General features: G+C 38.7%; 1 protein-coding gene across 1 annotated transcript in view; it reads left to right on the top strand.

The window, feature by feature from the left end:
• Nucleotides 1-14,272, top strand: part of LOC117805425 (plexin-B2-like) — a 316,173-nt gene that overhangs the window by 278,277 nt on the left and 23,624 nt on the right. Inside the window, exons 15-20 of the mRNA XM_034674154.1 lie at nt 810-908; nt 993-1,088; nt 4,960-5,047; nt 5,276-5,439; nt 7,880-8,028; nt 9,316-9,511. Of these exons, the coding sequence (XP_034530045.1) occupies nt 810-908; nt 993-1,088; nt 4,960-5,047; nt 5,276-5,439; nt 7,880-8,028; nt 9,316-9,511 (792 nt within the window). The remainder of the gene's footprint in view (nt 1-809; nt 909-992; nt 1,089-4,959; nt 5,048-5,275; nt 5,440-7,879; nt 8,029-9,315; nt 9,512-14,272) is intronic.

Below are 14,272 nucleotides of genomic sequence, written 5' to 3'. Positions count from 1 at the left end.
ACATAGAAACCAAAAAGCAAAAAGCCTAAAGGAAAATATTGTTGTGCATCCAACCAATCGCAGAAAATCCCTTTGATGCATGAATATATCTTCCTGTTTTTTGTCTGCGGCCAGTCGGATTCAACCAATTTAAGGTTTTGTGTATAAGAAGGATAAGAAGTCTCTTTTCCTGCCTCCAATTTCTGCACAATTCGAGGGCTGCAGATTTTGTGTTTTGCATTTGATGTGGTTGTTAAAATCTTCAAATTAAAGTTCAAAGTCAACTATTTAAACATACAAACAATGTGCTGCAGCATAAGGCCAGAAGCAAGGACTGAGAGTGTTTAGACTTTGGCACCAGTTGGGCATATTTTTTGTGGATTTTTGGTGAAATATATGTTCTCATCTCATGCATAAAATGTCTTAAAATGTTAGATTCATGCAATTAAATGTGCAAAAAGCTGCAAAAGTGCAATTTAAAGTGAAATAGACATGCACAACTTTGTGCAGACAGCAGTCACAATCATTCTTCATCTTTTCATTTCTACATAAACCTTCATGTTTTTGCATTTTCATGAAAATTAAAGGATATCTTATTTAGTACTTATGCTAAAAACTTTTGATCTTTGTGCATTTAGTTTTCCAAATTAGATTTAGTGACACTTCAATGATTAAATATTCCATTAAGAGTTTAAAAATCATGTTCCCTCCTTTACTTTGTATAATTTTCAACCATCATCTTTAGACTCTGGATTGGTCGGTCAAAAGACGATTCCTGAAGACATGAATAAATAGATGAATAATAACACGCCTGTCTTTCTGTGTTTCAGCCCGACAGCTGTCCTCAGTTCGAGTCTCCAGAGCCGTTGTTGATCCCAGTGGGCTACGAAATCCCCATCAGCTTCCAGGGCAAAAACCTGGACTACATGGTAGGATCATCGTCATCAGTCATGATGAACATTATCATCCACTGTGTTTGTGTTTCTGACAGTAATGCAATCTTCTTCCTGCAGGGTCAGAGGTTCACCATCGGGACTGAGCTGATGAAGTCTACAGAGAAGACTGTGATAAAGGAGCAGGGGTCAAAGTTCAAGTTCATGGGTTACGAGGTCAGTAACGAACAGCTGTTTGAAACAAAGAGCTCATCAGGGACTTTAGGTGCATTTAGACCAAGAGTTCTGGAGTCTTTTAGCGGGCGGAATAAAAACACTCCATGTTCCTGGTTAATCTACCAATCAGACACGTTCAGCATTGCAGGCCCTGCCCCCCCAAAAGTACCAGGACCTTTGAAAAGTACTACCCCACTAGCAGGTGCTCTTTAGGGGGAAAATTATCTACCCATGAACTAAATTTAGACCCTGGGTCCACCGGTCGAAACCACACGTAGTTCTGGGGTAAAGTTCCTTAGACTTTATTTGCAACATGTGCACATTAAAGCTCCAGTGAGCAACGTGCAGTTTGTGTAGATTCTGGCGCCCCCCTGTGGACAAAGTGCTTCCTCTTATTTCTTTCAAGTCATTTCTGTTCCCCAAAAATCTTTGCTTTGACATGACAAAGTCTTTCTCTTGACTAATCAATGACTTCCCCTGACACCTACCCCCCTCCTGTGCTTCCACACATTACCTGTTGCTGTGCAGACACAGTCAGTCTTTATGTGCATGGTTTTCTTTGCTTCCTGCAGGACATGTGGATGCATCAGCTTTATTTTCAGTCAGTTTATAACCACTTAAAAACTCCTCACTGGAGCTTTAAATCATGTGCATGAAAAGGGCTGAAATGAGATGATAGATGTTGAAAATGAAAGCCCATCAACACTGACGTTAAAGCAAATATATAACTAATCTAAAATCAGAGCTGAGAGGAAGATAAAAACAGAAAGCAATCACTGCGTCAGTCAACATATCTTCAAGTGCCTCAATTAAACCCACTTAAGAAAACCCTCGTACTGATTCCTCATCTAAGCGCCCCTGAACGCCTCGGTTTGCTCGCAGCTCTTTGTTTATGTTTCAAAGCTTTCAGGCATTACAACAAAATCAGGCGGCGTACAGTTAATGATGATTGGACAATTAGTGAGTCATTAGGAGTTAACTTGAGAGTGATTGTGATCCGGGAAAGGTTTAAAGCTCACTTTGTGTTTGTTTGCATTCAGCATTAATACCGTACGTGAGCGAGTCGGTGTGATTAACAGAATACTCTTTACGCATTAAATGAGTCACACACTTCTTCCAAATCATGTATATTTTCTAATTAACTCTCTGCTGCATGAGTGTGTGTGTTTTACTAAAGAGTAGTGCTCCAGTTACATTCCACCACGGGCGAGCTCACGGCGGTGCAGCAGAGAGTTTATGTGTGTCTAATGGCGCCCCCTGAAGGTCGACAAAGCAATATAATGATTTTCCCTGAGTCACTGAATGCAGGGAGCTTACAGAGCGTGTGTGTGTGTGTGTGTGTGTGTGTGTGTGTGTGTGTGTGTGTGTGTGTGTGTGTGTGTGTGTGTGTGTGTGTGTGTGTGTGTGTGTGTGAGGGAGTGTGAGTGTGAGTGTGTGTGTGTCAAGTTCAGCTTTCTTCTTTCTAACACACCCCTCAGATTTTCCAGTTTTCTGCCTCTATTGATCCTCACCTCATGCTGAGTCTAAGGCTGCCAATACGTAGTGAGAGATTGTGTGTGTGTGTGTGTGTGTGTGTGTGTGTGTGTGTGTGTGTGTGTGTGTGTGTGTGTGTGTGTGTGTGTGTGTGTGTGTCCCTCCTGATTCTCCCCTCATTATCTGGTGTATTTGTCTCAACATGATCCTCTTTATTCCTCCCCCTTTTTTTCCCTCACACACTTATTCTGAAGAAAACCTCATAGCCTGTTGTGTGTTTCTGAGTGTGTGTGTGTGTGTGTGTGTGTGTTTCTGAATGTGTGTGTGTGTATGTTTCTGAATGTGTGTGTGTGTGTTTATGCGTGATTCTCATCTTCATAGTCACGAAGAGGCAAAGTAATTTGGGTTGAGCTCCAAACACTAAAGGAAAGTTTGGATACTGTGTGTTAAAGTGAGCCTGATATGTGATGTGTGTGTTGTTGTGATACTGCTGCAGTACCAGGCAGCGCCACAAGGGGTACCTGTTATGCTCTGTAAAATAAACTGCTGTGTGGAGATCCCTGCTCCGTCATCTGTGAACTCTCTGATGCTAACTCTCTATCTTGAGTCATCTGCTAACTGCTAAGACTGCTAAGACTGCTAGCTTTCTTCATTGTCATGTTGTGAGGATGCAGACTTATTATGGGGACTTCGATCTGGGGACCGGTCCCCCATAACACCCAATAAAAGAAATAAGGGAAAGACTGGAAAACAAAACTACACAAACTCCAAACTATTATTGGAGATACATATACAGCACTAGTTTAAGCACCTTGATCTACATCGGCATAAGTATCCCATGAGCCTACATAAAGTCCCAAACACAACTGTGTTTCCATTCAGCAACTAATAATAATAATAATACTTTTATTTGTAAAGCTATTTTCAATACAAGTAATAAAGTGCTTCAGAAAAACAGTAAGATTAGAGGCAATAAAAGCAAACAGTAATTAATGATTAAAAACTATGACGAGAGTGTTCCTGACTGAACTATATGAAAGTCATTGTTAGACACAAAGTCACATTGTAGGGACTTCAATCTGGGGACCGGTCTCCATAATGTCAATAAATACACGCATTTATTTGACACAAAATCACTTCAGAAGTATTTTTATTTTATGTGTGATATTAGGATCCAAGCACTGAAACTTAAACAGGCATTGATATCCCAAAATGCAAAGCAGAAGTGACAACAACCACAAGCACAACAACAACATCATAGAAGGAAGTACAGTTGTGTTTGTGTGTACACGTATCAAGGTTCTTGTAGGGACACAGTCACATCTTAGGGGCTTCTATCAGGGGACCGAACTCTATAAAATCAATAATTACAATAAAAGGTGTAAAAACTTTAAGAACAAGTACTTGGAATGCCTAATATTTTGGGGGCATGTAATAGGAACACACCTACACAGGGACTGATATCATAAAATGCTCTGGAGTAGTGACAAGGCAGTTAAGGTTTGTTTGTGTGTGTACGCATATTTGTATTGTTGTGGGGATGCATTCACATTTTAGGGACTTCTATCTGGGGACAGTCCTAAAAACTTAAAAAACAAGTACTTCTAAGGCCTAATATAGTGGGGACATGTTATAGTAATAAACCAACACGGGGATTGATATCATAAAATGCTTTGGAGTAGTGACAACAACAATAATGTAAAGGATAAACAAGACTGTTTAGGTTTGTGTGTACATGTATTTGCCATGTTGTGGGGACGCAATCATGTTTTAGGGACTTCCATCTGGGGACCGGTCCCCATAATGTCAATAAATACAACTAAGTGTGAAAACTTGACATGAAAAGCATCTCAAAAGCTCTGCTTTGAGTGATATAGTTTTCAAGCACTGAAATATATACAAGCATTGGTATCCCAAAATGCAAAACAGAAGTGACAACAACAACAACAACAACCAAAAAGCAACAACAACAACGCAAAAGGCCAACAAAATATAACGTCTTTTGGCCAAATTTAGGAGAAACTTTATAGAAACATTCGATTTTTCTCAGCTGGAGTTCCACCAGTTTGAGTACAAACAGAACTTTGATTTGTGTTTGTTTCATATCTGAAAGGTTTCAAATTCTATCTTGACAACTTCTCAGTTTTATCAATGTTTTTTTCAATGTCTACCTTTAATCATTTTTACATTTATGGGCGTTTTTTAAAAATGGACATGAATTTTGGTGGAAGGGAAACAAACAGATGACACAGATTTAAAGGAGTCTCAGTCAAAGAATAAAGTCGTGATGGTTTCTAGGAAGTGAATGTAAGCCGATATAAAGTCCTCTGAAATGAAGTAAACAAGAATGTGTGTTTGTGTTGTTTGTGTTGTTTGTGTTGTTTGTGTGTGTGCACAGTTTTCCTATGACAAGCAGCAGGAGGTAAACGTATCCTTCCACATCAAAGACAGAGACACTGAGAGGAAGATTGACAGCACCCTGACAGGTTGGTGTGTCACACACACACACACACACACACACACACACACACACACACACGCACACACACACACACACACACACACACACACACACACACACAGAGAAAGTCTCACCAAATCAAGAAAGTGTGAAAGTGCTGTTATTACGCTGTTTGAGTTTGTCTCTTTGGTATTCCAGTTAAATTATGTTAATTATGTCTAACCTCTTCTTCTCTCCTCCGTCTCTCTGACAGTCGTTCTGTATAACTGCTCAGTGGGAAGAGAAGACTGCAGTCTGTGTAAACATGCCGACTCTAAGTATCAGTGTGTGTGGTGTGCGGCCACGCGCACCTGTGTTTACCGCGAGCTCTGCCTGTCACCGCAGCCGGCTCAGTGCCCCAACCCGGAAATCACTGACGTGAGTCATGACAGAAACATGAACACACACTCTTTTAAATATCAGGATCACATTCTGTGTGTTCAGGTTACAGGGAGAGTGGTGGATTTTCAGGATGTTGTTGATGAGTGAAATATGTTTTTAGGGACCTTTACACGGGTACCAAATTTAAAAAGAGAGGCTTTTAAATTCTAAATCTGTCTTCTCCACCTGACTGATTCTCTTTATCTAATCAAAACAACACAGATGACTTATCTCAAGTTATTGTTATCAGTTGTGCAGAGAGAAAGTTTGACTACAATTTACACAAGAATGATAAGAAATAAAGGAGTCAGAGAAAATCTGTGAACAGCTAAAAAATAATTAAATTAATTGAAATAAATAATAAATAAATACCTGCAAAAAACAAGTAGATTAACAAACATAAATAAGTAAAAATGAAAAAAAAAAAAAAAGGTTGCATATCTTAAGTTATTATCAGTTCATATAGAAGGACTTCATTTTACTGGGATGCTTCCATTTATATGTTGATGTAATTTAATCACATCACAGTTCTTCAACAGAGAAAGTTACTCACTGCCACAGAGATTCAGATTAATAATGCATATATATAACAAATAAATATCATATTATAATATGTTTGATTGTGATATTTAGCGTTCGAAATAAGGCAACTTTCACTTTTGGTACTTAAAGTTGTGTTTTTCTCAAGCAGCAACCTCCAGAATAAAAACATGAAAACAGTGCAGAAGTGCAAAAAACTGCAGTTCCTCAAGTGTCCACTAGAGGCTGTGTTCAAAAACCTAATGAGTCCCATTAACACCCATTTTAAAATACCCATTTTACAGCAGAATTGAACATGTCACACTGCACATAGGGCGACATTTTTAACAACTGATTCAATAAGGCGATATTGAGGCTACAAGTTTTACATAATTAGGCATAATTAGGGGGCGGCTAACTTGATTGACAGGTTAGAATATTGTAGCAGTTAGCTAGGAGGCTAAAGACCTGCCTTAACTCCGCCTCTTTGCCTCTTGCTCATGTGCTGACCGCCATCTTTGGGCATCAAAATCCATGAGGTCACATAACAGAAACTATATCTTGTTTTTCATTATCAACATTTTTTATTATTGCTGTAAAATTAACGTCTTTAACCATTTAAATGTATTATCATATTTCATAATTTAACAGTTGATATTTTCTATTCATAATTTAGATCTGTACAGTAACTAGAAGTTTAGTTATTTGTTTCATTATTATTATCAATCAATCAGACTTTATTTATTAAGTGCATTTCATACAATGACACTGTAACACAAAGGGCTGTTCATAAAAACAACTTTAAATAGAATACATAAAAAAAAGATATAAACAGACCCCCCCATCCTAATCCCAATCCCAGCCCGGACCCCAAACCCAATCCACAATCCTGAGGTTAAGAACACAATATATGAAACAATAATAATAAAAACAATAAAAATAAAATAAATGAAAAATAAAAAAGAAGTTTCTGAACGAACTGAAGAAACACTCTCGTGATATCTTAATGAGGAAACACTGGAGGTAAAATAAGATGTTAAAACTCAACACAGGAAATGAAACTCACCAAAATAAAATACATTTCTAAGATAATAAAACACTAAAATATTAAACTATTAAAAGAAGATAAGATGCTATAGTTAAAAAATAGAATAAATACATAAGATAAATAAAAAGTGACTAAAATTTGAACTAGATAATAAAAATAAACAAATAAATAAAACTGTTCTAAGAATGAAACTCATTTACTCACTTTTTCATAGTTTATTGATTATTATTATTATGGCAAAAAATAATAAGAAAATCTTAAAATCTTAAATTATACTGTAAATTGGCGGCTTGATGAAAAAGTTTACAAAGTGAGAAAGTTAAGTGTTTGTGTAAGGAAGTAGAAATGAAAGAGAAACAGAATCTCTCTGTGAAAGTTGTGAAATCAGCTCTTTTATTCATTTCTCTCTCTTTGGATTAAATTCAACATTCTTAACATCCACAGCCGATCCATTCCCCGATCAATCTCCTCTCCTCCTCCGTTGATCTCCTCTCTTATATCCACACTTCTGGAGCTGAACCACTTCAATTTGTTTTCTTATTTTCTCCACACCATCACTCATTTGTTTCAGACTCTTGATTTCCTCCTGGCCGTGCGCCCGATCGGTCAGGAGTTGTTAGCTGTCTCTGATTTGATGTTGAAGCTTGTAACGGAGGGAGAGGATCAGAGGCATTAAACATGACGCAGCTTCAGAGCAGAGCTTCTCCTCGCCCTCTGAAATACAGCTTCAGATGCTTTGTGCTGTAATGTTTGTTTATAATTGGTCTCTGCGGGTTTTCAAACTGAACATCAATATGAGTTTCAGGGTGTAGAGTGTTTCTGCTATTTATATAATACTGTACTTTATGAGCTATTATTCTCTCTCTGCAGATCGTCCCTCGGTACGGCCCTCTGAACGGACGCATCTCTGTGACCATTAAAGGCTCCAACATGGGAATCAAGAAAGAGGACATCAAGAAGATCACAGTGGCTGGAGTGGACTGTGTCCACCAGCAGGACAAATACTCTGTCTCTACCAGGTAACCTCTCAGATTATCACTGCTGACATAAAGACAGAGGAGTCCTCTGAGCCGCCTGTGTGTTAGGATGGAGCTTTAAAAGCAGCCTGCTGTCATTAAATATTTACTACAGATGATTAAATGTTAAGTCTTCCTTTGTGTCTTAATTACAGGAGGTGAAATATTACTGCTGCTGCTTTCTCTGTTGATTCATAATGCAACAAACCAGAGACAAGCATCTTTATCTCACACCACAGATCAATCTGTATTTATAAAGCACCAGAGCAGGTCTAGACCCGACTCTATGTTCTATTATTAACACAGTGTCAGATCCAGTCCCATCTTCCAGACAGGACTCAGTCTGATCTCATCTTAATCCACCATGAGCAGAGCACTTTGCAGCATTTAGCAAGTTACAGTGGCAAGGACAAACTTCCTTTAACAGGCAGAAACCTCCAGCAGGACCAGACTCATGTTAGACACACATCTGCTGAGACCGTGTTGGAGAGAGGGATAGAGGGAGATGAAGAGAGAGAGAGATGATAGTGGGGAGACGGATAGTAGTAGTTGTAGCAGCTGGAGTCTGGACACGTCCACAGCAGCAGAGATCCAGAGGAACCTACGAGACAAGGGAGCTCAGGGACTCCAGAAAGGACTAAGAAAAGAGAGAAGAGAGGGAGACCAGAAGAAAGAAAAAGAGGAGAAGAAATGGGGAAGGAAAGGATAGAAGGAAAGGATGGGATAAGAAAAGGAGACATAAAGGATGAAGAAAGAAAGAAAGACAGAATGAAGAAAGGAATGAAAGAAAGGAAAAAGGACAAAGAAAGAAGGAAGGAATAAAAGAGAAAGAAAGGAAAAAAGAATGGAAGAAAGAAGGAAGGAATGGAAAGAAAAGAAAGAAAAGTAAGTACAGAAAGTAAGAAGGACGTGATGACAGGCAGAAACCTCCAGCAGGACCAGACTCATGTTAGACACACATCTGCTGAGACCGTGTTGGAGAGAGGGATAGAGGGAGATGAAGAGAGAGAGAGATGATAGTGGGGAGACGGATAGTAGTAGTTGTAGCAGCTGGAGTCTGGACCACGTCCACAGCAGCAGAGATCCAGAGGAACCTACGAGACAAGGGAGCTCAGGGACTCCAGAAAGGTCTATGGTTAGTAACTTTAATGGGACAGGAAGAGTTAAAGTGAGAGACAGGCAGAGAGAGGAGAGAGAGGGAAAGACAGGATCCCAGTGTGTAAATGAGGAGTTGGACAGTCTGCTCTTTGGACTTTGTAATAAAACTTCTCCCTCTCTTGTCGTCTGCAGCGTGGTTTGTGAGATCGGTCCAGCGAGGCGCGCCCCGCCGTCTGACGTCCCGTTCCAGCCGACCCACAGCGGAGCAGTGGAGATAGAAGTAGAGGGAGGGAGGACCGGGAGGTCTCAGGTCTTCTTCACATACCGGGTACGTCTGAACACTTTAAGAGGAGGGCGAGGTTTGAAATGTGAGGTTGAGTGTGTTGGAGTGAGCCCAGGATGAGACTTCATGCTGCTCTGAACGGCTTGTTCGTGAGGTCACATGAGAACTCAGCGAGATTTGCTCAAACTGTGACATCACAGATTGGTCCATCTCCTTATAAGGGCATAATCCAAGTGCTTCACATGGAACAAACAGACAGGAATGCTTTAAAATAAAATAAATTCAAGACAGTAAGAATGATGAAAAATAAAGGAGTCAGGGAAAATCTGTGAAAGTTAAAAAAAATAATTAAATTAATTGAAATAAATAATATTAAAGGACATGACAAAATAAGTAAATTAACAAACAAAAAAAATAGTAAAAAGAATGAAATAAATTTAAAATAAAAATTAGAAATTGTATGTAAACAAATAAAAAATGAAATGAAAACATTCTGCATGCTAAATAAGAATAATGATAATAATTGATAGGTCTTGTATAGCACCTTTCTTGGTACTCAAAGTCGCTTTACAGAAAAATAATAATAAAATTAGATAAAAAGAATAAAGCAGATTAATAAAACAGAACAAGGACAGAGGTGGGCGGGAGTAGAGGTTATGTGTTGTATGCTTTTTTGAACAGGAAGGTCTTAAGGGGTTTTTAAATGAGTGGAGTGAGTCAGAGTTGTGGATGTCTGGAGGGAGAGTTCCAGAGAGTCAGGCACTAATGATGATATGCATCAGGGTGAAGACCTCATATAGGTGCGCTGTGGAAAACAGACTTTTGTTGCTATTCTGAATCTCCAAGAGAAACTGTGAGAGGAGAGGACGAGAGAAGGTACAGGCAGCCGGTAAGAAGTCCCAAAAGAGTGCTGAAAAAGTCCTGTTCCACCGGGGGATTAAAGTTAGAAGTACAGGAGTGAAGCAGCCCACTCAGAGCTCTGAGTGTCTGCTAAAATAATCCCGTTATACCTCTCCTCTAAAGGAAATCCTTTTTTGTCCTCCTGTGCATTGTGTCGCTGAACATGAGAGTACTCAGCATGCAGGATGTAGACTGTGCATTCAAATATGATCAGGAACAGAGTATATGAATAGTTGCATTTTTTAATGTGTCACCAGCTTCTAATAACGATTTTAAAGATGTTAAAATTCTTAAATTATAACCAGATTTTTGCGTATTGTGACCGTCAAATCATCTCTCATTGAAAAAGCAGGTCTTCTGTTATATTGAAGATATTCTCTGTGTTTTAGTTTTACTCCTAAAAGCCTCAGAGAGCCATGTTTTTATAATTCCCTCATATTTTGATTGTATTATGGATGACAGGTTACAAGCTGAAGAAGAAGAATAAGCATTGAAAAGCTCCACGGGGAAATTCCAGCACTAAACAGATTAACAGAACATAATTCATCTCGTCTTCTCCACTTAACAAATAATTCTCCTCTCTGAAAATGTTCTTTCCGAATGTTCCGGCATCAAAAACATCTTGTTACTTCAAACCTTTCGGTTCAACAGCAGGAAGCTTTCATAAGACCGCTTCAATTGTCATCCTGAAACCTGCAGACTCTGCTCACACATCCTCAAAGTTTCTGAGGGAACACGGCACACTGTGTGACACAGACGCTTCAAACCGGGGAGATCAAATCCCAGAAACATTAAAAGCTTTATTACAAAATAAAAGCACACAGCCTTCCTTCAGCGCCGCGCAGGAGGAGGAGGAACAGCTCCCAGAAGAGGCAGCAATGCATGAAAATACTCCTCGCATACAGATTCAGCGCTGCAGCAAACTGTGGAATAAATCCAGATTTTACAACAACAGAATATGATCAACACAAACAAGCTTCACCTCCTGCTCCGCTCGGCTCTCCTCTCGGGCTTCATCGTGTCGTCTGAATCTCATTCACTGAGCTGACGGAAAGTTAATTAAAGCAAACTGCTGAGAGTCAAATGACTAATTCGTTTCAGCTGCAGTGTGTCTGCAAACTTTGAATTTCCTCATTGAACGTTGATTTGTTTGTTTTTATGTCAAAACAGGAACATAATCAATGTTGGAGATATTCAGTGCATTCACTGCTCGGGTAATTTAAAGTTATAAAACGTGTCTGAAGGAAAGAGAAGGGAAATTAAAAATGATCTAAAGGGCGAAAAACTTGTTCTACAAAACGTTTGTTGATGACATTTTCAGAGTATAAAGTTTATTAATGAGAAACAACATCCATTATATTTGATATATTAGATCATTAATACGTTTTTGTCAGAAAATGAACAATTCAGTAACCCAAAAGTTCTCTTAACATCTTAAATATGTGTTGCACTTTTTGCTTGTGGTTATTGAATTGTTGACTGAATAAATTGGGATTGTGGATCAAAAGTTACACCAGAACATTTAAGGCGTTTTTCGACCGAAGGAACTTTACCCCTGAACTACGTGCGTTTGGACCATAGGACCCAGGGTCTACATTTTTTTTGTCAAATTTCCTTTTGTCAATTTTTATTTTTCAAAAAAAAATTGGTCAAAATTTTTTGGGTCAAATTTTTTCAAAAAAAATTATTTCAAAAAGATTGTTTTTCAAATTTTTTCTTGTCACATTTTTTTTTTTCAAATTTTTTTTTCAAAATTTTTTTTCCAACATATTTTTTTTCAAAAAGATTTTTTCAAAAAGATTTTTTTTCCCCAAAAAATTTTTTTCCCAAAAAATTTTTTTTCATAAAAAATTTTTTTTTCATAAAAAAAATTTTTTTCCCAAAATTTTTTTTCCCAAATTTTTTTTTCAAATTTTTCAAAAAACCTTTCACAGTCATTGTTTTTTCCATCTGTGATTCTCTTGATTTCTCTTTCTTTCATTAGTTTTTATTTGTTCTATCTTTTTTGTATGTGTGTGTACTTTTCAAAAGAAGAAGCTGTGATTCTCTTGATTTAGCAGCTTGTAACAGTAGTCTTCTCTCAGCCCACCGTGAATGCGTCTCTCCTCCCGGTGTTCCGCTTTTAAAAGTGACCCTGTAAACTGGAGACCTTCAGCTGAACGTGTCAGTGTTTGTGGAGTTTACACAGCTGTTGAAACACAGAGGGAGTTCCTGGGAATGCAAACTAGTTTAGTTTTTATTAAGATTTCTAAATATCCTCATCAGATATTTAATGATGGTCTAAAGACGTTTATGAGGGATGCATCCGGCTGAGAGTCTACAGTTAACAGGGTCGCTGTTTAAACCAAAACACCGGCCGATCTCTGCGATCACAGCTTTTTGAGTTCATAAGGATTTTAAAGCCGTGTTGAAACGTCTTTGTTTTTTTTTTTCAAAAAAATTTTTGTCAATTTTTTTTTTCAATTTTTTTTTCAAAAAAAAATGTAATTTATTTTTTTCAAAAAAAAAAAATTTTGTCATTTATTTTTTCAAAAAAAAAAATTTTGTCAAAATTTTTTTTTCAAAAAATTTTTTTTTCAAAAAAATTTGTCAAATTTTTCCAAAAACCATTCACAGTCATTGTTTGTTCAATCTGTGATGAATGTCCTTCCTCTTTGTGTTACTGCCCTCTACTGGTCTGGTGGTGTAGTGCATTTGCTTTTTTTCCTCCATACGTCACTGGCCTGATTTACACAATCTACCCGGGACTTCAGCCCGCGGTCAAAACGCAGACAACAATGGGGGACCAGGAACCTTTTAGTTCAGGAGGCTAAAAGACCCCGGGACTCTCGGTCTAAATGCTGCTTTAGAGCTCCCCCTGCAGACTGGCTGTAGTATAGCAGGTCGTAAGCCCCGCCTCCTCCATGTAAACAGATGGAACATGAGTCAAACTTACAAATCGAAACACACATCAAACACATTTTTCTTACTCCAGGTTTGTGTCTTCAAAGTTCGTCTTATGACGCTGATTTATGTCCGAGTCATGTTTTGATTATTGGATATATAAAAGATGATTGATTGACAGCTGTGTTAACCAATGACTGATCATAACCACTGAGTCTCTCCTCTGTCTCAAAATAAAGAGTCAGGCTTTGGTGTATGTCGCGCTTTCTGGTGTTGAGACGTTCATTCGTCCCTCTTTCTGTCTTTGTGTGTCTTTCCAAACCTTCGTCTGAGTCTTTTTCCTCTCACAGAATCCTCCAGAAGCCTCCTCCTCCTCCTCTGCGGTTGTGTTTGTGTGTTCCTTCCAGCCAGGCAGCCCTGCTCAGAGTTTTGTCTCTCTTTGGAGATATTTATTCTGGTGTTTGCGTCTCTCTCTGCCAGAACAGCGAGAACAAATCTGAAACACCAACAAACCAGCGTAGCTTAAGAGTATCTCAGCAGCTGCACGGCACACACTCCAGCTCCGGTTTACAAAACAATGTTTAACTTCTTCCTCTTCACACCTTCGTTTGTTTTCCTCCCCTCGCTTCAAAACAAACACAAATAACTTCTCTCTCTCTCTCTCTCTCTCTCTCTCTCTCTCTCTCTCTCTCTCTCTCTCTCTCTCTCTCTCCTCGGCTCACTGCTGGGTTTTAATTCTCCAGACAGATTGACTTGTTAAATTCTGAAGCTGCTTTATCCTCCGGTGTTGCAGGGATTTAATTTCTCCTCTTGTTTTATTTGTCATGCTGTCAGCGCTGCACAAACCCTGGAATACAAACAGGAAGCGGAGCAGCTGGTGGACTTCAGCTGCAGCCGCCGTCTCCTTTATCAATATTTCTGGAGCTGAGAGTTTATAAAAGTCCCCCGTGGAGACTTTACACCAGAACTCTGATTTCTTTATTTACTTATTTCAGTCCTCGCTCTGTGCTTCAACACCCGGGGAGAGACGTGTTCAGCTTTGTTATATCTTTGACTTTAATGTGATCAAAGTGTTCGAACCTG

The sequence above is a fragment of the Notolabrus celidotus genome, chromosome 21 (assembly GCF_009762535.1).
Source record: "Notolabrus celidotus isolate fNotCel1 chromosome 21, fNotCel1.pri, whole genome shotgun sequence".
In the NCBI taxonomy this organism is placed as follows: domain Eukaryota; kingdom Metazoa; phylum Chordata; class Actinopteri; order Labriformes; family Labridae; genus Notolabrus; species Notolabrus celidotus.
This window is presented reverse-complemented; position numbering and strand designations above follow the sequence as displayed.